Genomic DNA, 26315 nt, shown 5'->3' on the forward strand with positions numbered 1-26315 from the left:
CCAGTCCAGGTGGAAAGGCCTGAGAACCAGAAAAACTGATGGAGCTTCAATCCGAGTCCAACAGGCTTGAGACCCTGGAAGAGCCGATGTTTCAGTTCAAGTCCAAAAGCAAGAAAAGAACTGATGTCCCAGCTTGAAGAGAATCAGACAGGAGGAGTTCCCCCGTACTTGCAGGAAGGTCAGCCTTTTTTGTTCTATTCAGGTCTTCAGCTGATTATATGAGGCCCACCTACATTAGGAAGGGCCACCTCCTCCATTCAGTCTGATAGAAATGTTAGTCTCGTTCAAAAACACCCTCACAGACACACTTAGAATAATGTTTGACCAAGTTTCTGGGCACACAGAGGTTGAGCCAAGTTGATCTTTAACATAAAATTAATGATTGGTTTTGAGAATCTCTGCACCCTCCCCACCCCCACCTAGGGTGCACATCAGAATAATGAGCTTCTCAAAACACAGATATGTGATAAGCGCTCCTAACCAGTTAAATCAAAATCTCCAAAGAGAGACTTGGACATATGAATTTAAAAACAAATTCTTAGGTGAATCTAATGGATTCTGCTAATTCTATACAATTGCATTAAAGGATTATTTACCATTTTTTACAATATTCAGATTATCCATGTGAGAACCCTCATGAGATTTCATCAGCACCTCATTTTGTACACATTAGAAGATATTTTCATGTGAATATGGAATTATACCTTCCATTGGCTTTGATCATAACTTCAGAACTAATTACAAAGGAAAATTGCCTCAAGCGACAATTGCACATTGTAAAATGCATTTCAAAGAATACTCTCTGTTCCAGTATGTCATCTGTGCCTTTTCAGTCCTCTTATATGATCCCTGTAAAAACATCAGATAAAGGAGCCTTCTGTCTTTATGATTTCTTAACTCTCATTAAACTACTGATGCTAATTAGGATGCACCACGGCTCTGGAGAGGAGTTGGTGACACTCTGCATTTCCACCACTCTCTTTCTCATCAGAGTGCTAAATGGAGTTCCTTCCAGACAGCTTGCCATACTTTGAGCTGTTATCCTGGACACAACCCTGATCATGCTTAATTCAAATGCTGCTTTCTAGAGAGAAGCCAGTGACCTATGAAATAACCCAAGGCAGGAACTCATTTCAGCAGGGATAATAAATAAATGAAAAGAGACTGAAAACCCCACAAAAAATCTGCACAGAGATGTTTATAGCAGCCTTATTCATAATGGCTAAAAGTTGAAAGCAACCAAGATGTCCTTCTGTGGGTGATGCATAAAGAAACTCTGGTATATCGAGACAATGGAATATTATTCAGCACTAAAAAGAAATGAACTGCCAAGCCACGAAAAGACATGGAGGGAACTTAAATGCCTATTATTAGGTGAAAAAAGCCAATCTGAAAAGATTATATACTATTTGATTCCAACTATATGACATTCTGGAAAAGGCAAATTTATGGAGACAATAGAAAGATCAGTGGTTGCCAAAGGTTGTGGGGCAAAGAGGATGTTTAAGATGGTAAAAATACTCTGTATGATAGCGTAATGATACAGGCATGTCATTATCCATTTGTCTAAACCCATACAATGCACAACACCAAGAATGAACCCTAAGGTACACCGTCAACTTTGGGTGATTATGATGCGTCAATGTGGGTTCATCTTGGTAAAAAATGCACCATTCTGGTGGGAGATATTGATAATTGAGGAGGATTGTATGGGTAGGGGCAGGAGGTATATGAGAAATCTTCACTGTGAAGAACAGTAAAGAGGTGCCTCAAAAAAATAAAAATAGAATTACTATAGAATCCAGCAATTCCATTTCTTGGAATATATCCAAAATAATTGGAATCTGGATCTTGAAGAGCTATCTGCATCCTCATGTTAATTGCAGCATTATTCACAATAGCCAAGATATGGAAACAACCCAAATGTCCATGTAAAGAAACATGTGATGTATACATACAGAAAAGAAAATGTGATGCATACATGCAAAGGAATGTCATTCAAACTTAAAAGGAAAGAAATCCTGCTATGTGCAATAACTTGGATGAACCGAGAGGACAGTATGCTAAGTGAAATAAGTCAGTGACAGAAAGACAAATGCTGCATGAGTCCAGTTAAATGAAGTATTCAAAACAGTCAAATTTATAGAAGCAGAGAATACAATGGTGGTTGCCAGGGGATGGGGAGAAGGGGAAATGGGGAATTATTTTTAAATGGGTATAAAATTTCTTTTATGCAAGATAAGTTCTAGAGATCTGTTTTACAACATAATACTTATAGTTATTGTGTACTTTAAATTGTGTTAAAAGGATAGGCCTCATGTTAAATGTTCTTACCACAAAACACACACACACACACACAAACACACACACACACAAAAGAACACAAGGAAATTTCTGGAGGTGATGGATATGTTTAGTACCTTGGTTGTGATGACAGTATCACGCTGTATGCATATGTCCAAACTCATCAAAATGTACACATTAAATGTGGACAATCTTTTGCATATCAATTATACTTCAATAAAGCTAAAAAATTCATTGGAAACACTTGGAACCCCCCAAAAAATATACCACCTCCAAACCCTCCCAAAATTTTGCATTCATAGTTCTAAAGTCCTTGTCTTTAAATTATACGTTTGAAAAAAAAATAAAAGGGACGTTTATAGAGTAAAAAATCTGTAATGTATATGAGAAGAATGGACAAGTTTAAATTTGTCATTCCAGATTTTTATATAATAGAGAAGTTTTAAATTTTATACTATACATTCCTGTTTTAAATATGATTTTTCCACTCGGTAGTACGCAGTTAATACCTTTGGTGTCAGTACACGGCGAGAGGGAGATGAGCATACTCTTAGGGAAAAGGAAAGAAGACAGGTGCCTCGTCCAATCTCCTCTTCAACATGAACACTGCTCCTGCAGGTAAAATAAACTAATGCTATTTACTAAAAGGAGTATCCTTATCTCCAGAATATTCTTAACTGAATATCCTTGTATAGGAATTTCTTTTAGGGGAAAAAAAAAAGAATGTTTGGATTTATGAGACATTCAATGTTGGAAAATGTTCCATGGCTGGGATGTAAAAGAAAGATGTTCCATAGACCAAATGCTCCCCACCACGTGGGATCATCGCCACTGTGTAACTCACTTAGAGGTCTTATCTTTGTTCTTTTTAATCCACTTTTACCATTATTCTCAAACTATATATTTGTATAGATTAATTAAATACGAGCTGATTCCTTTGTGCTATATTTTAAATTTTAAAATAGTATTTCTTAAGTTAAATAGATGTTATAACACCTGATTTCAACCTATCTTTTTCTTTATCATATTACATTTCTACAAGTAGAGTGGATTCTGAATAGCTTAATTTTCTTTCAGAATTCTTATGGCAGCCTTAGAGTTAAATCAGTCATCTCAGTGTTCTGAGGGTTACCTTGGCAATGTCTATAAATTATCCACTAGTAGTTCAATGAATTCTGACTTAGGTAATTTAGTGCTTATATTATTCTTAATTACGTTTATTTAAAAGGTCTTGAAGGCACTTATATCAGCAAAGTAGCATCCCATATGCTTAATTGTTCTTATACATTTACAGAATTCTAATATGGTATTTGATCAGCCTCCCTCTTTGGCCTGATGAACTAATTTATGTCTTGCAAGGAACAAGCTGAACAGATTTTCATGATGGATAGGATCTTGGGGTGAAGGTTCGCTCCAGCGCCCTGGGAGATCTAAGATCCTGAGGGACGTGGAACAGTAGTCTCATCAGGCTAATGAAAGACAGGTCCAGGATTTCAATTACTCTCCTCACACTATAGCTGCAGCCACTGTTCAGAAACATAAGTATATAGAGCTGGGAAAACAGTGGGGGTCACCACAAATTATAACCATGTTTGTTCAGCACTGGACAGAGGGAGACCGAGAAAGGAGACAGAGCCTATATTAGGATGAAGCTGAAGTTCAATGGGAAAGGCACACAGGAAACAAACACAAAGATCACTACAAGTCTGATGAGATCTTTTAAAATCTTGCATATTTCCTTGAGGGAAAATAGTCAAGGAAGCATTTTTTGGCCTGAAGCCCTTCCTGTTTATAAAGTGATGTGTAAAATGAAGTTAAGGGCAAGATGTGACTGGCTGGTAGGAGGTGAAAGAGCTGTGTGCGACTGTTCTAGACAGAGAAAACAGTGTGGACCTAGATGTATTAGTCAGGGTTTGAAACAGAACCAGAACCAACAGGATATATATCTATATATCTCTATCTTTATAGAGAGAAAAATTGGTTTATTACAGGAGTTGGCTCTTGCAGTTACGGAGACCGAGAGTCCCAGGATCTACAGTCTGCAATCTGGAGAGCCTGGAGAGCTGATGGTGTAATTCAGTCCAAATCTGAAGGTCTGAGAACCACGGGAGCCAATGAAGTCAGTTCTAATCCAATCCCAGAGATGTGAGAATCGAGGGCTCACACTGTAAGTCCTAGTCCACCTCTGAAAGCCGGAGAATTGAGAGTGGCGATGTTCGAAGGCTGAAGAAGATGGACATTCCAGGCAAGCAGGGAGCAAATCCGCCCTTCCTCTGCCTTTTCATTCCATTCAGGCCCTCAGTGGACTGGATGATGCCATCTGCATTGGTGAGGGTGCTCTTCCTTACTCAGTCTACCAAGCCAATGCTAATTTCTTCTGGGAACACCCTCACAGAAACACCCATAAATAATGTTTGACTAGCAAGCTTGGCATCACTTACCCCAGGCAAGTTGACACATAAAATTAACCATCAGAAGTCTACTCCTTTCAAGCTGGCACCCATATGCATGTCTTTAAGCCATACTTAATCTTCAAATAAAGATAATAATAAGGTCACAATTCCACCTACCATGATACAACTATCCTGCATATAACCAAAAATTAACCCCTTCCCCATAAGAGGAGATGAAGTCTTTAGGTGATGTTTACTCTTCTCCTTGATATTGTATAACGTAAATACTCTGATGTAAAATTAATAATACTTAAATATCGATATAAAGACAATACATTTCATATTAATGATAAGGGAATAAGAGAGGAAAGAAAACAAGGATATATAGAGATAGATAGAGAGACATACAAACATATTTATGGTAAAATAAGGAAGAAATACTCAGTAGAGTGTCAGGTCACATGGTCATAGCTACATTCTTCAACTGTCTATTCCACATTCCTTTTGAAGAACAAGCACCTCGGCTGGTCATGATTCTTTGCCTGGTGGGATGACCCAAACTTTCATTCCTGAAGGCTCTGAGCCTTTAGTAATCCTGCCTGCACTGGGTCGTTGTAGTTTTCCATTGACCTTAATCATAGGGCATGGTAATACTAAGCCTCCCTAAGGAATGTCCTCCATTGCATATATACTCTTCTTCACCTCCATTGTGGAGTAGCAGTCCAATTGTCCCCGGTAGTCAGGGTCAGTCACCCCAGCCAGCACAGTAACTCCCTTCTTGGCATATTCAGAGGCAAGAGGTGTTCAAAGTGAGAGGGTGCCAGACTTAACTTCCAGCTCAATGGAATCCTTGCTGTGTCTCCTAGCAGAAATATTCTCCTTTTGGAACTCAGATCTGTAGGCCAGTAGAGCATAATCTCGTGAGAACAGGAAGCAAACGTTTTGCTAGTGGGTCACTAGGCGTAATAGTGCGTCGTGCCGCTCTCATTTCCACTCCTTGATTCCTGGATCTGTGAATCCTGGATCTCAGAGAAACAGCCCCATATACTAGACTCTGATTCAGAGCGTATACAGACTTCCAGAGAACCTTGCCCCATCTCTGCAAGGTACTGCCACCTAGTCGCTGCTGTAATGAGTGTTCAAAAAGCCAGTTCACTGTTCTATCAAGCCAGTGGCTTCAGGACAGTAGAGACATTCGTAAGGTCAGAGAGCCCATGAGCAAAGGCTTCTTACCACGTTTCTTTTGCTGAGAAGTGAGCTCCTTGATCAGAAGCAATGCTGTGTAGAATACCATGGCAGTGGATAAAGCATTCTGTAAGTCCACAGATGGCAGTTTTGACAGAAGCATTGTCTTCAGGGAAGGCAACTCCATATCTCAAGGAAGCGTCTATTCCAGTAAGCTGCCCCTTCTATGATGGAAGCGGTCCAATGTAATCAACCTGCCCCCAGGTAGCTGGCTGAGCATCCCAGGGAATGGTGCCATATTGGGGCTCAGTGTTGGTTTCTGTGTCTGGCAGATTGGGATTGAGCAGGAAAATTTTGGTTCCTTTGATGAAATGAAAGAAAGGCAGTGTAGCTGCAGGTTCACGCGAATAGGCGAGAATAACAAAGAGCAGACAGGAGAGGCATTCAGAAGTGAAATCACACTGTCCTGGTTTAGAACAGAGAAATCCTCCCGGTGGCCACCTCATGTCCCCTCCCTCTGCCTTCTTGGTAGTTAGGTGATGCTATGCTTGTAGGTGAAGGAGGCTGGGCAAGAGAGCTCTGGGAAGTATCCCACCAGCTTTTCCAAAAAACAGTGAAATCCTGTAGGCTCTGGTAGGTAGTAAAGGGAGGGAAGCTTTTCTCTACTCAAAGTATCCAGCCCTGTGGTCGGCCAGCTATTTGCCTAAGACTCCAGGTCTCTCTCCTTCTGTTACTCCTTCTTACCCAGGAGAAGGAGGAGTTATCTGATTGGTGAGTTTCAAAGGGGAAATTGGGCACATGGCTCTGTCTCTTCCTCTCTTCCCTTGCTTTGGGGAAGAGATATCTGCAAGAAGCACACTTTGCACAACCTTTCTCAAGTACGTAGGATGAGGAGGGAAAGGGTCCCATGTGAAAGAAGCTTCCATCTGCCCAGGACAGCTGTATGGATGCACACCAAGCTCTCAAGCTCTTTAATATGGATTTCAGAATTAGGAAGCTCACTTTCCCTTAAATATAAGCCAAAGTCTTCACAATATGTTTATCAGTAACAATACAAGCAATATTTTAATATATTTATTCACAGGAAATATCAATAAGTAAATATTGCTATGTTATGTAATATAATGATGCCTGCAGCAGAAACTGGTTAGATGGCTACAAATTCCATTTTCTTTTTCTTTTTAAGTTTTTTTTTTTTTTTTTTGGTGAGGAAGATTGGCCCTGAGTTAACATCTGTTGCCCATCTTCCTCTTATTTTTTTTCTCCTCAAAGCCCCAGTACATAGCTGTATTTCCCAGTTGTAGGTCATTCTAGTTCTTCTATGTGGGATACCACCACATCATGGCTTAAGGAGCAGTGGGTAGATCTGAACCAGCAAAACCCGGGCCATCAAAGCAGAGCTCACGAACTTAACCACTCAGCCATGAGGCTGGCCCCTATTTTTCTTTTTGAGGATACATCTTGAATACATTTCCCAACATCCCTTACAATTAGGTGTCACTATGCAAATGAGTACTTGTCTTTGGATCATAAGTGGAAATGATGTACACTACTCCCAAGCCTGGTCCATATAAGTCGTCCCTATGTGACACCCCATTCTCTCTTTTTTCTAATCTCTGCTCAGATGCAGAGTGTCCAGCTGCATGACCTATGAGAGCTCAGGAGACAGCAGAGTCACTGGATGGGAGAAGGCTGCCCTTCAATCACATGTAGGGAATGTATGTGAGTCAAAAATAATTTTCTATTGGCTACTATCTACTGAAATTTGGGGCACTGCTTGTTAGAACAGTTAAGGTAGAAAAAAGTGGTGTCATTATTGGGCATCCATTGACCTGTCAACATCTGGGGTTTAGCCAGTGGATCTGGATTTCCTTGGGCTTCCAGAGTACTTGGAAGGCAGCTATACTATCAGTAAAAGGCAAGTCACTGAAGTGTTTGTAATCCAACGTACACTTTTAGAAATATCACCCTGGTCGCTGGGTGGAAAAATGAATAGGTCAAAAGTGATGGGCAGGAGACCTGAAGGGGAGGGCAAAGCAAGAGATTAAGATGGCTCTGACTGTGGAGGCGGCAGAGCTGGCAGGGATGGTACGAGCTACAGCTGGAGTGAGAACTGACAGGACACATTAATGTTGTTGGTCACTTCTATGGAGTAATTTATTAAAGCTACAAAAATAGCAATAAGATACAGTATTTCAAAATCAGCTCACAAGTATATTAATCCTCCACCATAATGTATTTCTTACAAATATCTTCAAGGAGACTCTCTGTATGTTTGTAGAATAACTCCTATATGGCATAATCCTTCTCAAAGTGAAGATATCAGTGCAGAATTTTAGCTACATAACTCCTAATTTTAACCTTCTGTTTCTGCCAAATCAGAAAGATGTTTTGGGGTGTTTGAGTTAAGGCTTCAATGTAAGCTATTAGAATCATAAAGAACCCCCACGAAGCCCGCATCTCTATAAATATTTAACATAAATATTTATTTAAAAACCCTGTAAATTGTAAACTACTAGAAACGTTATTACTATCACAAAAATGTAGAAGATTTCTCAATAAATCCTTAAAAAAGATGCCAGGTAAAAGTAGAAAATTTTCAAAAAATGATTAAAAAGTTATTTTTCAGCTTGAGACCAATTTTAAAATGTTAGCAGTATTCTCTACTTATGGTAAAAAATATCTTCCATTATGGAAAGAATCAGGGTCATTTCTTGTTAAAGCAAGGTGCCACAATTATTTGTAATCAATATTCCTACATGACCATTAGATTCTCTAGACCATACGATTTCATGAAAAAGATCATTTCGGTACACTTGGAATTCATAATCTAATTCCAAATCAATATTCACAGACTTGCAAAGGAAAAGCTGAATACGTATTAAATTCAGCAAGGGAACAACACTTTGAATATAATCATCTCTACTACTCATTGTCTTGGTTGCATTTTAAATACTTACTAGATTTTACAATTAAATCCTTATATTTGCTCTTCTCTAAATGTCACTGATTTAAGACTGATTCCCTCTAAAGCACAGCAAAGTTTCAAATATATTTTAAAAAATCTGGCTCCATTAAGCACATCTGTTTCCAGCTTTAAGAATTGCTGATCTTCCCACCAGCAGTTCTTAGCCAGGCACGGATTTGCTTGCAGCAGTTTCAGGCATCCAACAAAGAATTACATTGCATTGAAAATTTTTTATAGATGAAGAATTACAGTGAAAATGAAGGTCATTCGTCAGAATTTTTGAGGAGTGGAGTGAGAAAGGAGATTCATATGAAGTTCCAAAGGAGGTGTCACGACACAGCTTTTTCTGGTTGTCCATCAACTGGATGGGAATGTTGAATATTATATACTTATAATTACTCTATAATGCCATTTCTAAATGTACCGTAAAATTCTTGTTCTATTATAATCTATTATTAAATTAAACAGGGGCGAGCCCCATGGCATAGTGGTTAAGTTTGGCATGCTCCACTCCAGCGACGTGGGTTCATGGGTTCAGATCCCAGACCCAGACCTACACCACTTGTCAGCCATGATGTGGCAACCCACATATAAAGCGGAGGAAGATTGGCATAGATGTTAGCTCAGGGCTAATCTTCCTTAGCAAAAAAAAAAATTAAACACTGTATGTATAATTATGTGACCAAGTAATTTTCTTCAGTTTTTAAATATTTTTAAACATTCCATCATATTTTGTGAAAACTACTTAAACATATGTGCATACCACGTCTCTTCAAAAAGGCTCCAAGAGGGGCTGACCCTGTGGCCTCATGGTTAAGTTCAGCAGCACGTGCTGCTTTGGCAGCCTGGGTTCAGATCCCAGGCACAGACCTACACCACTCAGTATCCATGCTGTGGTGGTGACCCACACACAAAATAGAAGACTGGCACAGATGTTAGCTCAGAACAAATCTTCCTCAAGCAAAAAAGAGGAGGATTGGCAGCAGATGTTAGCTCAGGGTGAATCTTCCTCAGCAAAAAAAAAGCTCTAAGAATATCACAAATTCCTTTTTAGGAGGTGGGAAGAGATATTTTAAAAAATAATCCCATATAAAATTCAAACAATGTTTTTTGCTTTATCTCTATTTGTCATAACTTTCCATCATCTGCAATAAAAGCTCTTTTTTTCATTCATTGCCATTTTCATTCACTGCCCATATCTGAAGTTCATCTAACTGAAATGTATACTCAAAAGTTGAAATAGTTGAGGGTCCGGCCCCATGACCGAGTGGTTAAATTTGGCATACTCTACTTCGGTGGCCCAACATCCGTTCCCAGGAGCACACCTATACCACTGGTTGGCAGCCATGTTGTGGCAGCAACCTACATCCAAATAGAGGAAGACTGGCAATGTATGTTAGCTCAGGGTGGAAAAAAAAGTTGAAGTAGCTGGACAAATTTTCCACAACAATTTTGAGATTTCCTTTGTTCTGAAACCATATCATCATTTTATCTAGTAAAAGTGTCATATATGTATTAATATATATTTCCGTATGGGTATCAAAATGCAGACCCAATTTATGATGTTAAAATGCTTCATTGGTTTTATTTCTTCTCATCTACAAAGCTTTGTTAAGCAATTTAAAGTAAGCATTTTCCCATTTGATATCAAAAATACCTTTGAATATAAAACACTAAACCTTTTAAAATATACATATCACTTTGTAGACCAATTCAAAACCATGACTTTTTTCAAAAACAGTTGCTACATAAATGTTAAACTGCTTGAATAAAAAGCTGTAGGAGACTAATGTTATCAAGTCTGCACTGCCCACTAGTGGCAGTAGATAGTAAATGTATGTTCTCTTAAAAATCAAATTTAAGACCAATTCTATCTTAAATATTAGCTTTCTCAATCAAATTTAGAGCCCGTTATATTATAGAGCAAACACACATACACTCTAGGCATAACGTGGTTTTTGTGTTGTGAACTATTTTTCCATATAACATTGATATACTGCTAGTGTTCATACCCGGAGACATAGTGTTCAGTTAGGTACCTGGGAATACAGACACTATGCATGTAAAGGCATGATGCACACTATACACACACACACACACAACCCCCCAAAGTTTAAGCTAGAAACAGAACCACTCTGAAAATCTAACACAAATCCATAGAGGAGAAATAAACTTAATCTAGCTTGTTAGCTTTGTTTAGTTTACCCCTCAATGACAAATGCTCTCAAACTAACCTGCTGTGGTTCTCACTGAAGTGACCTTTCATTAGTAAACGATTTTTAAACAAGAGATATTTGCTTAAGAATATTAGGAGAAGCTCCCCCTCCTTTCAGACCTCAGCAGTCCACAGAGTTAATAGCTGACTATTTCTGAACTCGTGCACAGCGATTGCTATGCTCTATGGATATCGGGATGGCCACGTATGGTCCAGAAGTTAAGGCATATGCTGGCAACTAAGGTTCTTGAACATTTCATCATGTGATTTCAGTAAACTTAAGTTAGTGACTCTAATCTTTATTACTTCCTGGAAACAAACTTGAAACAACATTCATATAGGATTTCACAAACAAAGAGGAATATTGCTCATCACTTTTTAACAACTGATGGAAGAGTGCTTCCAATTAAGGCACGATTACGCGATTGACTTAGACACTCAGCTTCTTTAGACAGCTGTCACATACATATGGTCTGTATGTGTGTATGTGTGTTTATTGCACACACACAGGTAAATGTTAACTCACTTGATGGCATTTAGCTTGTCATTATTTTTGCTCAGTGTCTTTCTTTTCTTTGCTTTGCTCATTATTCTATCCCACATACTTACCTAGCACAATGTGTTAGTACAGAGAATATGTACAATTAATATTGTTTAAATAATTAATATTAATAAATCATTGAAATGGAAAGCATTCATGACAGACATTTATGGGTGAAAATGCAAAGGAAAAGTATAAAAGTGAGTGGCTGATCCCAAATACTTATAATGCCAATGTGAAAAACCCTAAATACACTTGAGATAAATTGATATTTTCAGACTGCTTCATTACAGAATAAGATAAAATTATTTGTTACAGATCTGATGATATATGACATCTTCAGCAGTCCCCTCGCATGTGACTGGAATGGATAGTTAATGATGTCATGTGGTTTATCATTAAAAATATGCATTATTTATAACAAGATACCTTATGGCCTGAGATTAACTGAGTCCACTATTGACATGTGAATTCAAATATTCCTCTTACAGAAGACATTCAGTTTTTTAACCTCCTTTCCTCTTATCTATCGAGACTTCTGCCCACTAGGTTACACATCCAAACAAAGCAAACCATCAGTTTCATTCCTTCCTTTCCATCGTCTGTCTCCATACCTCTTTCATATTTTTTGTCTTCGATTCTTTCAGTTCTTCATACTTCCATTTCCATACAGACAAAGCTGACTCCAGTCGTCCTATTTCTTTTTCCAAAGATAAGCGCATTCTAAATCAAGAATTAAAAGAAAGCAAAGTAGACTTACAATTTAAAAATAATTTTAGAAATGCATTCAATTTTAGATTTTCTTTTTTCAGAATTTTTGATAATTGTATATGATCATTGTAACGATAGAAATGTTTTTCACCTTATTAAAAATTACAAATATTGACTAAAATTTGGTTTAATTTATTATTCTGTCAATTAGCTTTACAACAGATTAAACATATTTAATTTAGCCTTGCCAGTATCCAGATAAGTGACTTTCTGCCTACTTTCTCCTGTACTATCCATGCATTTCTCACAATGCCTCTTATTCATATAATTTCCTTATATAAGAGGATGTACATGTTTCTAATTTTAACATGGCTTTTATCCAACTTCATATTGTCACTGTATATGATTGAAGAATCCTTTGATATGATAGAGAGTACCAAGGAGCCCACCTGACAATGAAAGAAATCTCTCATTTATTGGGGATATAAAAATAATTTTTAAATATTTGCAATTTTGTTTTAATGAAGCGATTTCACTGGGATCTTTCTTTAAATTATTTAAAATAATTGAAATTAATTTCTCCAATTGTAGAATAAGTGACAGAACAAAGATTAAAATCTAGTCCTTTAATATCTCAATCATTCACTTTTTTTCTATGCCCATATGTCTATTAGAATCATTGGAAATAAGTGTTTATTTCTGGTTATAATTAGTATGTATCAACCTTTGCAAATGGCCAGTCCTCATCTGTATGGTAGATTAGATTACTGTTCAAAAATACTCATTCCCTTTCCTCTACTTCCATGCAGTGTTGCTTTCCCCATCCCGTCATTCTAGGCCTTGACAATGGGCTATTAGCAGATTTGACAGATGGAGAAGTTTGAAAAGACTGGTGTGGTTGGTCTTCTTCTCTTATGCCACAGCCATCACTGTGAAAAGAGTTTCCCCCCAAAACTGCTGTCCCCAAATAAACATGTGAAGCAGATCTGAGCCCAACCTTACCAGCTTTACCAAACCCAGCAGGTCCAGTGAAGGTCAGCTGACCCCAGCTTCCTTGCCTCCACATGGGCAAAATAAATCATTGTTTTAAGCCACTGAATTTGGGGGGTTTTTTATGCAGCAAAAGATAACTGATACAGAAAATGGTACTTAAAAGTGGGATGCTGCAATAACAAAAACAAAAAAATATGTAGACTTCACTTAGTGACTAGATGGTGGGCAGAGGCTGGAAAAATGGTGATAAAATATAAGAAGCTGGAAAAATGGTGATATGTAGTGGTGAAACGCTTGGTGGAATTGTTATTTGCAGTGTCTTGAAAAATAGAAGTGTCCCTGACATTACCAATAGAATGCTGGTGAGCACAACGTGGCCAGGACTTGAAAAGTATTTGTACAGTTGGGCTTGCTCTCTTGTATTTTGTCCATTACTATGAGAAATATATACTAGTGCAGGCCCACTGCTCCCAGTGGGAAGAAGAGAGACGTGGGACGTAATCAAGTCTCTCTTGCAGACCCCAGTCCAGGTCAACCAGCCTCTGGCTCAGAGACTTTAATAAATTCTGATTGTTATATGCCACTGAGATTCCGCAGTTGTCAGTTACAGCCTTATTGCATTTATAATTAACTAATACATATATGGATCTATTTCAGTGATAATGTCATTAGAAAGATCTTAGAAACCTATTCACAGGACTAGAAGATGTATGCAGAAGCAAAACTGAATGCCATTTACATATTTATAAGAAATGTGACTCTTCCAGGTAGCAGTATTATGAAAATAATTCAAAATAGGTTTAAGCCATAAATATATTAGTTTAATCCAATCAATGGATAAGCAGCCCATTAAGGAGTTACATAATGATATTTGCATGAATCAAGCCATAAAATTGAAAGAGGATATTAAAAAATTAGTTAGAGATTAACTTAACCTCAAAAGACTCAGGCTGCAAAAAATACCAGCACCCTTTATATGACCATAATTTGGACCCCTTATTAACACAGTAAATATATTAAAATTAACAAACAAAAGGGCTCAATATAGAAGTCTAAGTCCTACAAACACTATAGATGTCCACACCTCCAGATTAACAAGCTCAGCCAAGAATTCTGATATGTAAGCAAACCCAGCCAGCTGGACACTCCAGTTGCTTACAGTGCTGTCATTTTTGTCCTTGGTGGCTGCGTGGGATTTCAAGAGGAATAAGATTAAGTATAGAAATAATGAACAAATTGCCAAATACTAATATTTTGTGTTAAATTTAGAAAGAATAGGAAAAAATCATTGTACACTAAAATATGTTATACATTTGGCATCTGGGTATTTCTAAAGTTTTGGATAAGGCATATTTGAATAATTAAAAGCAATTGAGTATTGAAAGACCTGAATTTAAGGTAAAAAAATACAATAAAATTGTACTAATTTGTAACTTAATTGGAATGTTTAAGAATCACCATATTTATAATTTTCATTTATTAGAGTTACATGAGTAGAATGTGGAAATGTTTTTTGTCAGTAATTGAAAAATTTAAAAAGGAAAAGGAATATATTGAATTAATAAAAGAATTTTATTAAAGGATATTAACTACATTTATGTAATGAAGCATACATTGATTAATTTTGATAATTTTATTTATAAATAGAATAATATAAAATGTGTACTTAAAATTTGACAAATGTTTATGTTTTTAAATTTATAAATTCAAAATCATACATGTTGAGGCAACAGCGTCAGTTTTTAACATTACACTTTAATAAATCAAATGATAATGTTAGCAAAAAAACATGTTAACATAAAAATGATTGACTATTAATGGAGAATAAATGCTGATCCTCAAAAATGTCATCAACATTATTGGAGTAACTAGTCCTTTAAGGATTTTCTAAGAAGTTCAAGAGGAACATTTCAAACAATAAATTTACTGAACTTTTAATCTTAGTTACATGTAAATGTAGACACATTCTAAAGATGTAATCATGTCTAAACTTAGAATAAGCATTGAAAGCCAGTTCATGAAATAAAAATAATATAATTTTGCCAAAGTATATTAAAATGAATGGATAGCTATTTGTATTCCTTATTTCAGGCAAATTAGCAACATTTAAAATATGGTACTATTTGTCTCCTTAAGTATACATCTTAAATAAAATAACTCACATTTATTAGTTTTCTATAAGAAGATTATGTATTTTCATTATGTAAAAAAGTCCTATTTAGTCAGAGAAGAGAGACGACAGGCAAGTTATAAAAATTTATTTGATACCAATGGGATGCTTGGATATTTTTTAGTATGGCCTCATCAAAAAACTTTTGGGACTCTTTTTATGCAAGCAAGCATTAAAGACATGAGGACATTGCACATTTAAATTTATGCAGCAGAGGGCACTCTTTAAATATTTAATTTTCTGGCCTAATCAATTTATTCTATATTTTAGAGAGATTTTCAAAGTTGATTAATTATAAAGTTAAATTTGTGATTGAAATTTAAACTATTATCATACTATTTGAACTACAAGAAAGCAAAGGAAATAAACCTAATTTTACTCTAAAGAATATTGCATATTTTATGCACAAATTCTTTTCAAAAACAAAATTAATAAAGATAAATCTCAGGAAATATATAATGTTTTAACATGATATAAACATTAAAAATTAGATTGTTAAAATATATAAAATTTGCATAATCTAAAAGATAAATTGTGAACTAAAATGATTGATATGGAAAGATATGGTTACATTTCTCTACAATTTTTTAATGCTTTGTTAACTATCATGATCCCATAATTGGGCATAAAATTTTGACATGTAGACAGGAAGATGAATCAAAATATTTTTCAGGAATGAAAATTCCTGAAACATTAATATTTGGAAATAAAAATTAATCATGTTTGAACTGTGTGAAATTTCATTGTAAAATATTTAATAAGTAACTTCTTAAAAGTCCAATGGCAAATGTTTTTGCCAGTCAAAAATAATTAACTTGTAATAATATGTAGTTATCCATTCTTCTGTTAGTTCAAAATCTAGAGTTAGTATTAAACTATGAATAATAAAAATGTTTACAAATACACTTTCTTTTTGGCAAGGAAGAGTGGCCCTAAGCTAATATCTGTGCCTGTCCTCCTCTATTTTGTATATGGGACGTCACCACAACATGGCTTGGTGAGTGCTGTAGTTTGCACCCGGAATCAAAACCCGCGAAGCCTGAGCCACCAAAGCAGAGCACACTGAACTTAACCACTATGACACCAGGCTGGCCCCACAAATACACTTTTAATGAGCAACATATTTGTCATTTTTTGATTCTACTCTCAACTATTTATAATTACATCTTTCAGCAGTAACATCTTTCATTTTCCTCATCTTCCAGCCTTTTCAGTATCTTTTCAGCAAATAGCCAAAGCCGTATATGGTTAATTTAACTAGAAAAGAGGTGAATGTAAAGAATGCTGTAAAGCTCAGAGACATCCAGGAACATCAGAGACCAACACTTGGAGGCAATGCAGCCAGCAACAAGGCCGGCTCTCACACCACAGAATCAGCCCTGTGAAAACCCCACTGCCTGTTGTCTTCACTGCCCATTGCCTGTACACTCTCCTGCTGTCAACTATGTGTCTGACAAGCAAATATATTCAAATTAGCTAATTTAAGTAGAAAAGGACATTCATAGCTCAGAGAATCTGTGGGAGAGCCAGAGAAGCAAGTGAGGAACCTGCACAGCCAGAAATACCAAAGAGAAAGCCCCAGAAATTATCTCCTCAGCACCTCACTGGGGCCACCCTTTAGGGACAGACATCACAGCATGACCTCACACCACCAACTCGAGACAGCAGGTGATGGTACTGGAGACCAGAGACCACTCCTGCCTCTGGAAACAAGATACAGCTACGGCCAGCCTTCCGTCTCACCAGCATGGCTTCTGGGTGCTCTCTTCTTGAAGCACTAGCTTCTGCTAGTCTAGGCTACCTCTGAATAGTTGTCCCCAGATCAGCGTCTGCACCCTCCCTGCGCGGAGACTGAGCTAGAGACTTACCCGCGTTTGTAGTCTGTGGAGAGAAACAGACTCTGTCTCATTAGGTAGCGGATTGTCCAAACACAAAATAGATACTAGCGAGTCAAAAAACAGCCAAAATACACAAAACGAATTTGGAACAAATTAAAGACTTAAACATAAGACTAGAAACTGTAAAACTCCTAAAGAAAACAAAGTGGTAAAGTTCCCAGACATTCGTCTTGGTCATGATTTTTTGGATTCAAAACAAAAAGCACAGACAAGAAAACAAAAATAAACGAACAGCACTACAACAAATGAAAATCCTTCTGCACATCAAAGGAAATTTGTGTAACGGGAGAAAATATTTGCAAAGCACACTCCAATAAGGGGTCAATTATGAGGAACTCATACAACTCAATAGCAAAACAACAAATAACCCAAGAAGGGGCAAAGACCTAAAGAGACGTTTTTTCCAAAGAAGACATACAAATGGCCAAAAAGGACATGAAAATGTGCTCAACATCACTAGTTATCAAGAAAATGCAAATCAAAATCACAATGAGGTATCACCTCACATCTGGTAGCACGGCTGTCATCAAAAAGACAACAGGTAAGTGTTGGCGAGGACGTAGAGGAAAGGGAACCCGCGAACTCTGTTGGTGGGAATGTACATTGGTGCAGCCAGTGTGGAAAAAGGCACAGAGCCTCCTCAAAAAATTAAAAATAGAGCTACCGTATGATCCAGCAATCCCACTTCTGAGTGTATATCCGAAGGAATGAAGTCAGTACCTAAAAGAAATATCTGCACTCCCATGTTCATTGCAGAATTGTTCACAATAGCCAAGATGTGAAACGACCTAAGCGTCCATCGACAGATGACTAAGTAAAGAAAATGTAGGAGATATATATATATACAGTAGAAAAAATGTTCAGCCATAAAAATAAGAAAATCCTGCCGTTTGTGACGACATGGATGAACTGGGAGGACATTATGCTAAGTGAACAATAAGGTAGAAAAAGAAAGACAAATACTGTATGATCTTAGTTATATGTGGAATCTTAAAAATTTGAACCTATAGAACTAGAGAGTGGAGTGGTGGTTGGCAGGGGCAGGGGAGTGGGGAAAATGAGGAGATGTTGGTCAAAGGGTACAAAGTTTCAGTTATAAAATGAGTAAGTTATGGGGATCTAACATACAGCATAGTAACTATAGTTAATGCTGTGCTGTATGCTTGAAATCTGATAAGAGGGTAGATCATAAGCGTTCTCATTGCACACACAAAAATAATAACTATGTGAGGTGATGGATATGTTAATTAGTTTAATTGTGTTAATAATTTCACAATATATACGTATATCAAAACGTCACATTGTACACCTTAAATATATACAAATTTTATTTGTTAATTATACCTCAATAAAGCTGGGGAAATAATAAATAAATAAATACTAAAAATTACTTTTAAGAAATGGCAAATGTTTACTGCGTATCCCATTAGTTACAATGAATAAAAACTAAAATAGGTCTGAATTTCTAATTTTTAACAATACTATATTAAATAATATTAACCAGACTTGCAAGCTTGCATGCCAATATGTTCATTGTGTTAACTGAGAAATATATATATACATTATATATATATTATATATATACATGATGTATACAATATATGGATTTCTACTAATGCTAATCTTTGAAGAATTTTTCTGTACCTCCTTACCAAGATTTTAAATCTCATTTTATTAAGAAAAAATTCAACATTTTATGAAGCAAAACAAAATAATTAAAGCATACTACTTCTCTTTAAATCACACAAAGGAAATATTTTCTACAGGATACAGCTGCCATCTGTACTTTAATTTGAGAAATAATTCTAAATGTTAAAACAGTTCACTAAAATGTTTTACCTCATCCTCTCTCTTACTTAAGACTTGATATTGCCAAAGTTCTTCCTAAATGTTAGGTGCACCTAGCTTTATAACAGGACCAGGTTTCCCACCCTCACCTCAAATTTTCAGCCTGGGAAGTCTTTATCTGAGAGATCAGAAATACACAAATTCTCAGTCCTTGAGCAGCTTCCAGATACTGGGCAATATCACATAAAACTGAACAGTACCCCAAGTATGAATCATATAAGAATGTGTAGTGTATTCGAAGAAGAGGTTCTAGTCAGTGACAATGGTGGAAATGATTCCCTAAGTTCTCTCGGCTGATTCCCATGCTCTAGTCAAGAGAATTTTCCCACTAGCTGGGAACATGGGAAAAATTACATTCACATCTTCTCTACTCTAGCCACCCACTTGTTGAGATTCCGGGAGAAAGAATTTAAAAGATTAGACAGATTTATAGTAACAGTATATCCTATATCCTTGGGAAATATCCTCTAGTGAAAGAAAAAAGGTTTTGCAATCGTCTCATGTGGATCGCATGCTAATGTTGATTCATGGACACATGACACCCAGGGGATGGTTTCTTAAAGAGGAGAATGAGAAGAGAAAGTGGAGTCAAAGGCCTATTCTCTCTGATTCTCTGGCATGTCTGTGGCTTATATATTGAAGTTGCTGAGAATTGAAGAATTTACTTACTATTGGGATTATTAATTTATTCCAAAGAAGCATAATATATATGTATATGTATATGTATGTAAGTAACAGTGTAAGGATACACATGCATATCCTTAAAACTGGCACCTGAGAGGCTCACATCTAGGAAGCAGTTTCATATGGCTCCTATCACATTACGTCAGTGAAGCAACGCTGTGCGTGGGTTTGAGAGAAGTCTATAACTACTAAAAAGTTAAATCCTTCAAGAAATAAAACACAGAGGTTAGAACTTGGCTGAGACCCATAGTTGCAGATAAAATTAATTGTTAATATGGATACAGGCCTAAAAATTAATTCAAATTTATTCCCTTTTCTACTAATGCTGATTGCCTCTATTAGGAATTTATATTCGATGGCAGAATAATAAATATTTATTCTATACACAGATGCTTGTATTATCACAATCTATTCATATGGTGAGATATAGACAAAAAATCTGAAAAAGATGATTAGTGGTATGAATAAATTTCAGAGGAACAAATGAGAAACTTCTAGCAGACAGAAAAAGAATGGCAGACAAAGCTTATAGCATTTAAGAAAGGTTTGTGTGCATACTTATCACCATTTCAGTCCATTTAAACCAGGGAAATTGAAACTTTACATAATATATAATAATAAAAATATAATTATATTCATACTTATATTTTATATATATTTATATACGTATTACTCTCGGTTTTTTTATTCTGCCCATTAAGAGGCTTTAGATGGCCTCTTCGACCCTGGCTCTAAGGCACAAGTTACAAAGAATATGTTCTGCATCATGTTCCTTGTCTGGGTTGGCCACCCCAACTGGCACCTGACTGGACTTTAGAAACACCCCATCCATGGGAACAAAAAAGACAGAAGCACCCCATCCATGGGAACAAGAAGAAATAACTCAAAGTATCTAAATGTCTAAAACTCTGAGTCAGAACCTAGAGAAACCTTAGGGTAAAAGGGAGTCACAGGCATAGAACCATTGGGAGCCTCACTGAGAAAAGGACTCTTTGCCTCAGACCTGGACAGTCGGCATCCCGCCCACTGTACAAACTATTGGGACTTCCCCGGCTGATTGTGGTGTGGATGTCATAAGTACCGATTTGTTGTTCCTCTTTATCCCTGCCCCTCGTTCTGTTTCCCTTTATCAATAAACTCTGATTGCTTAAACAACCAAGTAGCCTTGGTGGTACCTGTCATTCCTTGCCCTTTGTGGCTGCGGACAACACTAATCATGGGAAAATACATTATCATATGGCCAGTATACTAGAGGTAATCATTTTAAGAAGTTTGAAAATCAGACTTGGTTAAAGGAGACAATGTTTAGCACTCACTCTCTTTCTTTCCATAAGATTTTTTGGAACTCATCCAAATGCACCTGCAGAGCTGACATTTCAGGCACTTCATTCTCCAAAGGCAGATTTATTGCTTGCAGTGTTAATCTAGGTTTCATGGCACAGTTTTCAGAACCACCATTCTTGAATAAATCAGAACAATCTAGATTGAGTTTCATTTCCTCATTTAATCTTAATGAGTCAAGAATCAAACTTTCTTCCTGAAAGGAAAAATATAAAACAATTCTTATTGTTCAACTTTTAAATTTAGTATAGAAAAATCATGAAGAAAGCATATTTTTGGAAGGAAATAAATGCTATGATCCAGAATCAAATCCATATTTTTATTTCTTTCTCATTCTCTCATGGTGTTATATGACCAAACTTTAACCCGTATTCTTCCAGCTTTTTTTTTCTTTCTATATTCTATCTTATTATAATAAAATACATTTCTCTTTGCTCTTTTAAAATTTTCACTTGCAGTGGAACCTAGGTTCTATCTACCATAAATCCACACATCATGGAAAGGCTTAAAATTTTAGATGGAATTGTAGAAAGGCAAGATATTAACTGATTTTGCTTTGACAGATGGAATTAAACAGAAAGGAGTGACAATATAAACTGATGCCATTTAAAGAGACAACATGAATTCCTAGTTTCGCAAAATACGTTTCATGGGTTGTTAACAGCATTTACAAGATTTAACAACGAAAAATGGGCAGGAAGGAGGCTCTTCATGGGTAAATTAGTATACGAACTGTTGGATTAAATGTTTTAAAAAAGTTTACTTTGTGCAGAATTCTCAGAAACTTCAAGATCCCAAGTATACCAAGAAATTCCAAGAGCGGGAATGTGAAGCGTTCTTTAAAGGTATTTGCCTGTGGTACCCATTTTACAGGAATTATTGTGAGGCCAGAGTCCTAAACCTTGACAAATGTTTATACTACTGTATGGATGATTTACTATTATTGGCATAATTAGGGTAAATAGCAAGAAATCTCTCCAAATATTTTCTTTTCACATAAAAAAGTGCTTAGTTAATTTTTGCTAAACATCTTAGTAAGATCAGCAATGTGGGCTGAATTGTGTCCCCTCAACAAAACTCATTTATTGAAGTCCTCATCCCCCTCCAGCACCTAAGAAAGTGACTATATTTGGGGATATGGTCTTTAAACGGATAATTAAGTTAAAACAAGGTGATTAGGCTGGGCTTAATGATAGTATCCTTATAAGAAGAGAATCTTGCACACAGATACATACAGAGAAAAGACTATGTGAAGACATGGGGAGAAGATAGCCATCGATGAGCTAAGGAGAGAGGCCTCAGAAGAAACCAACTCTACAGACACCTTGATCTCAGACTTCCAGCCTCTAGAACTAGAAATGCAAGTTTCTAGAAATGAAAATATACATTTCTGTTCCTGAAGCCGCCCAGTCTGTGGTACTTAATTATGGCGGTCTGAGCACACAAATATGGTCACCCTTGGGTTTGTCATTTTTCCCTTCCTCCCCATCACCATGTAAGGTGTTCAAATACGCACGTAATCTCTAGATTCCACTGTGGGTTTTTTCCTTACCTTACTATTTGTGCTCTCTTTTCTAGGAAATTCTCTTCTTAACAAACACTCTTTGATAGATTCACACATTTCTGAACCAATTTGAAATTGGTCTCTTTGTGCATAGGACACTTCTATGAAACTAGGACACTTCAGGTCTCGGGTAACACTAGCTTCTGATGCCTCCTTTTGATGTGGCAGACTCTGTTTCTTCTTCAGTGTACTCAATTCTTTCATTGTCATCTCTAATTTTATTCTGAGTTGTCTTCCCTCCTCCCTGGCACTGTTCCTTTCGGCTCGAACTTTACTCCACTTTTCTCTCCAGTTGGCGGTGCAATCTGACCACCACCGCATGGTCTTCTCCATCTGAGCAGCTCTGGCCTTGACTTCTTCAAGTTCCCGCAGGCGAAGTTCCTCACAGATGTCCCATTCACTGGTGTTGCAGGAGTGAGCATGGAAGTTGTGAGCGGCATGAGATTGCAGCCCATAAAGTGGTAAACAGGAATTCCAGGGGTCCCTGTGGGATGAGGCGGGTGCCACCACGTCACAAGGTGGTTTCACTGAGGATTGCTGCATCTGGAAGATTTGTGTTTCCTCAATTAGCTCATGAATGGAATCTAAATTCATATTTATCTTTTCAGGCCTAAGAAAAGACAGAAAGCACAATTAACATTTGAATTTCTTTGCAATTATAAGAGCAAGACCTACATTTGAAAAAGAAAGTTGATGAAAACATGGGGCCAGCCTGGTGGCATGGTGATGAAGTTCATGCACTCTGCTTTGGCAGCGCAGGGTTCACAGGTTTCGATCCTGGGCGAAGGCCTACACACTGCTTATCAAGCCATGCTGTGGCAGTGTCCCACACACAAAATAGAGGAAGATTGGCACAGGTGTTAACTCAGGGCCAATCTTGCTCATCAAAAAGGAAAGAAAGCTGATGAAAACAACGCATCTTTTCAATATTGCATATTTTCCTTTCTAATGTAACTAAAAATATAGAGGACTGTATGTGTATGTAATTATCTTCAAAGAATCAGAAATTGCTTATATTAAAATTTGCCAAACAAATACAAATAAAAATATAAAGATGCAATTGGGGATAGCATATAACATGAATAATTCTTTTTAATAAACCCAATTATTTTCACGTAATATTTATTGTAACACATATTGTCCATTAGCTACTCATTGGTCCCTTTTCTCCTGCTAACTAAAGCACAGTTGTCCAGGTGGGATGCAGAATCTATTAATCTCTGGGAGGATAAGCCCCCATCCCAATCCCAGGGGCTAACTCATGTTTGCTCTAAATCTTCCACGATGACCTCCATTTCATTGATCATTCACTAGTCTCCAGGCAGCACATGACCTGCTTCTGGCTGATGAGATGTGAGGGGAAGTCTGCTCAGGAAGTTTCCTGTCTAGAAAAACATGAAAACATCAGAATGAGAAACCCTTTCTGCTCTGCTTTCTTCCTGCCTGAAAAAAGGCGGCGGCAAGTGCAACAGTCATCCTGTAACATTTAAAATAGTGGAACAGAAAGACGAAAAGAGTTTGATTTAAGGACTGAGCTGCTGCACCGAACCTGGAATGTCTACCTCTGGCTTCCCTGTTTTGTGAGAATGATTACCTATATTTACTTAAGCTATGATTATTGAGTGTTCTCTTACTTGCAGTCAGAATGACATCCAACTGCTACATGAATTAATTTCCTACTATGGTTAATAGTATGATAGGTTCTAAAAATAAAATATTATGAATCAGACATGGTCTTTGTACTTAAAGATTTTATAGTCCAGTGGATGAAACAAGCACATATAACTTAAAAATACGTAACTCATACTATAAAAATATATTTATATAATCAATCTTTTTGTAGCACATATTACATGCCAAATCAGTGTTAGCGTCCTATGGTATGTATGAGATACTCTAAGGAGCTAAAGAGGTGAACAGCTGGGCCGACCTGGTGGCCCAGCGGTTAAGTGTGCAAGCTCCGCTTCGCTGGCCCAGGGTTCGCTGGTTCGGATCCCGGGTGCCGACATGGCAACGCTTGGCAAGCCATGCTGTGGTAGGCTTCCCACATATAAAGTAGAGGAAGATGGGCATGGATGTTAGCTCAGGGCCAGTCTTCTTCAGCAAAAAGAGGAGGATTGGCAGCAGTTAGCTCAGGGCTAATCTTCCTCAAAAAAAAAGAGGTGAACAGCTGTCTCTTAGAAATGATGAGGCTTCACAGTGTAAGCAACACTGAACACAGTCTTAGCAATTTCAAAGCTTTATAAAGGAATTAAAAATAGCTTTCCATATAAACAGCAGAGACAAATTAATTGGTAAATGCAAACCTTTCTTATCAGTATGTACACACATGACTTTATTCGTTATAGCAACATAGCTATATTGAGGATATAGCAAGTGGAAACTTGTCTTTAAAATAAATGCTTAAAACATGCAGGTTAATCTATAAATTAATAATTTCTGTGGTTGTATAAGATTAATTATTTTTGTTATCAAATAAGATTTTCTGGTGTAAATAATCTTAGATAACATTTTATATATATGACATTAATTCCTCTCATTTTTTTCATTTGCATTTATATAGTTACAGATCATAAACTGCTTCCTTATAAACCATCCATTTAATCAACTGAAGGGATTTCATTATACCAATAACTTACAAAATAAGTCTCCAGTCACTGAAAAAAAATGACTACATAATATTAAATGTACAGTACTTTCAGTTGTAGAAAAAAACACATTTTAATAAGCGCTCTGTAGAGGTGCCAAAGCAATTCACTCCTTATTATACTACTTATTATACTAATATAGATTCATGGCTGTAATTATTTTTGTTAGCATTGGTGTATGTCCAATCATATTTGAATTAATGCTGATTTGGAGTAATTGTTCCCTTCATTTTCGGTAATTCAGAGGGCAATGATAATATAACTGACCAAATTTCTCGGACCATTAGTAAACCAAGACCAATATTTAAAAAGAACAAAAGGAACTCATAATTTATACCAAATATTTTATACGTATGTTCATATATATATATATATATTCATTTTCACTATTTAGTGATATTTTCTTTGGTTGGAATTCCAAATTGAAGACAGAAAATTTATTTCAGTATATTAAACAAATTTATTCTTGCCGTTTTTCAAAATAAATCAGCATCATAAAATTGTAATGTCTTTAAAAACTTCTCATTAACTTTTATTTCACTAGTGTTATGAAGACTCTGTAATCGGATTCTGGTACATTGAGATCTTGCCTACCAATTAATTACATATTTTTTCACATCTGACTAAAGAAAATTGGGTTGGGTTTAATCATTCAGTCTTTGAATAGCATTTCCTGTTCTAAAGTATTTCTCAAGCAAGTGTAAATGGGGATATTTACTCCTCATGTGTATTTATTAAAGTGTTCATTTTCCCTATACATATGTGGGTACTCTTCATGCTTTATTTCAGATGACTGTGAAAGTATTTGTCAGTGGTTGTAGCACAAAGGTTTTCATGTATGTGAAAATATTT

The 26315-nt window shown here is 36.6% G+C and overlaps 1 protein-coding gene across 7 annotated transcripts in view; it reads right to left on the bottom strand.

Annotated features, from left to right (window-relative positions):
- CCDC102B (coiled-coil domain containing 102B) overlaps positions 1-26315 on the bottom strand; it is a 286189-nt gene that overhangs the window by 220845 nt on the left and 39029 nt on the right. For 4 of the 7 annotated variants that reach the window (XM_070512879.1, XM_014865138.3, XM_070512883.1 and 1 more), the window contains 3 exons: positions 22804-23425; positions 21227-21447; positions 12221-12329 (listed from right to left, as the gene is read on the bottom strand). In XM_070512879.1, the coding sequence (XP_070368980.1) occupies positions 12221-12329; positions 21227-21447; positions 22804-23425 (952 nt within the window). The remainder of the gene's footprint in view (positions 1-12220; positions 12330-21226; positions 21448-22803; positions 23426-26315) is intronic. The other 3 variants (XM_070512882.1, XM_070512885.1, XM_070512881.1) reach the window with 1 other exon arrangement.

This window comes from Equus asinus, chromosome 7, assembly GCF_041296235.1.
Source record: "Equus asinus isolate D_3611 breed Donkey chromosome 7, EquAss-T2T_v2, whole genome shotgun sequence".
In the NCBI taxonomy this organism is placed as follows: domain Eukaryota; kingdom Metazoa; phylum Chordata; class Mammalia; order Perissodactyla; family Equidae; genus Equus; species Equus asinus.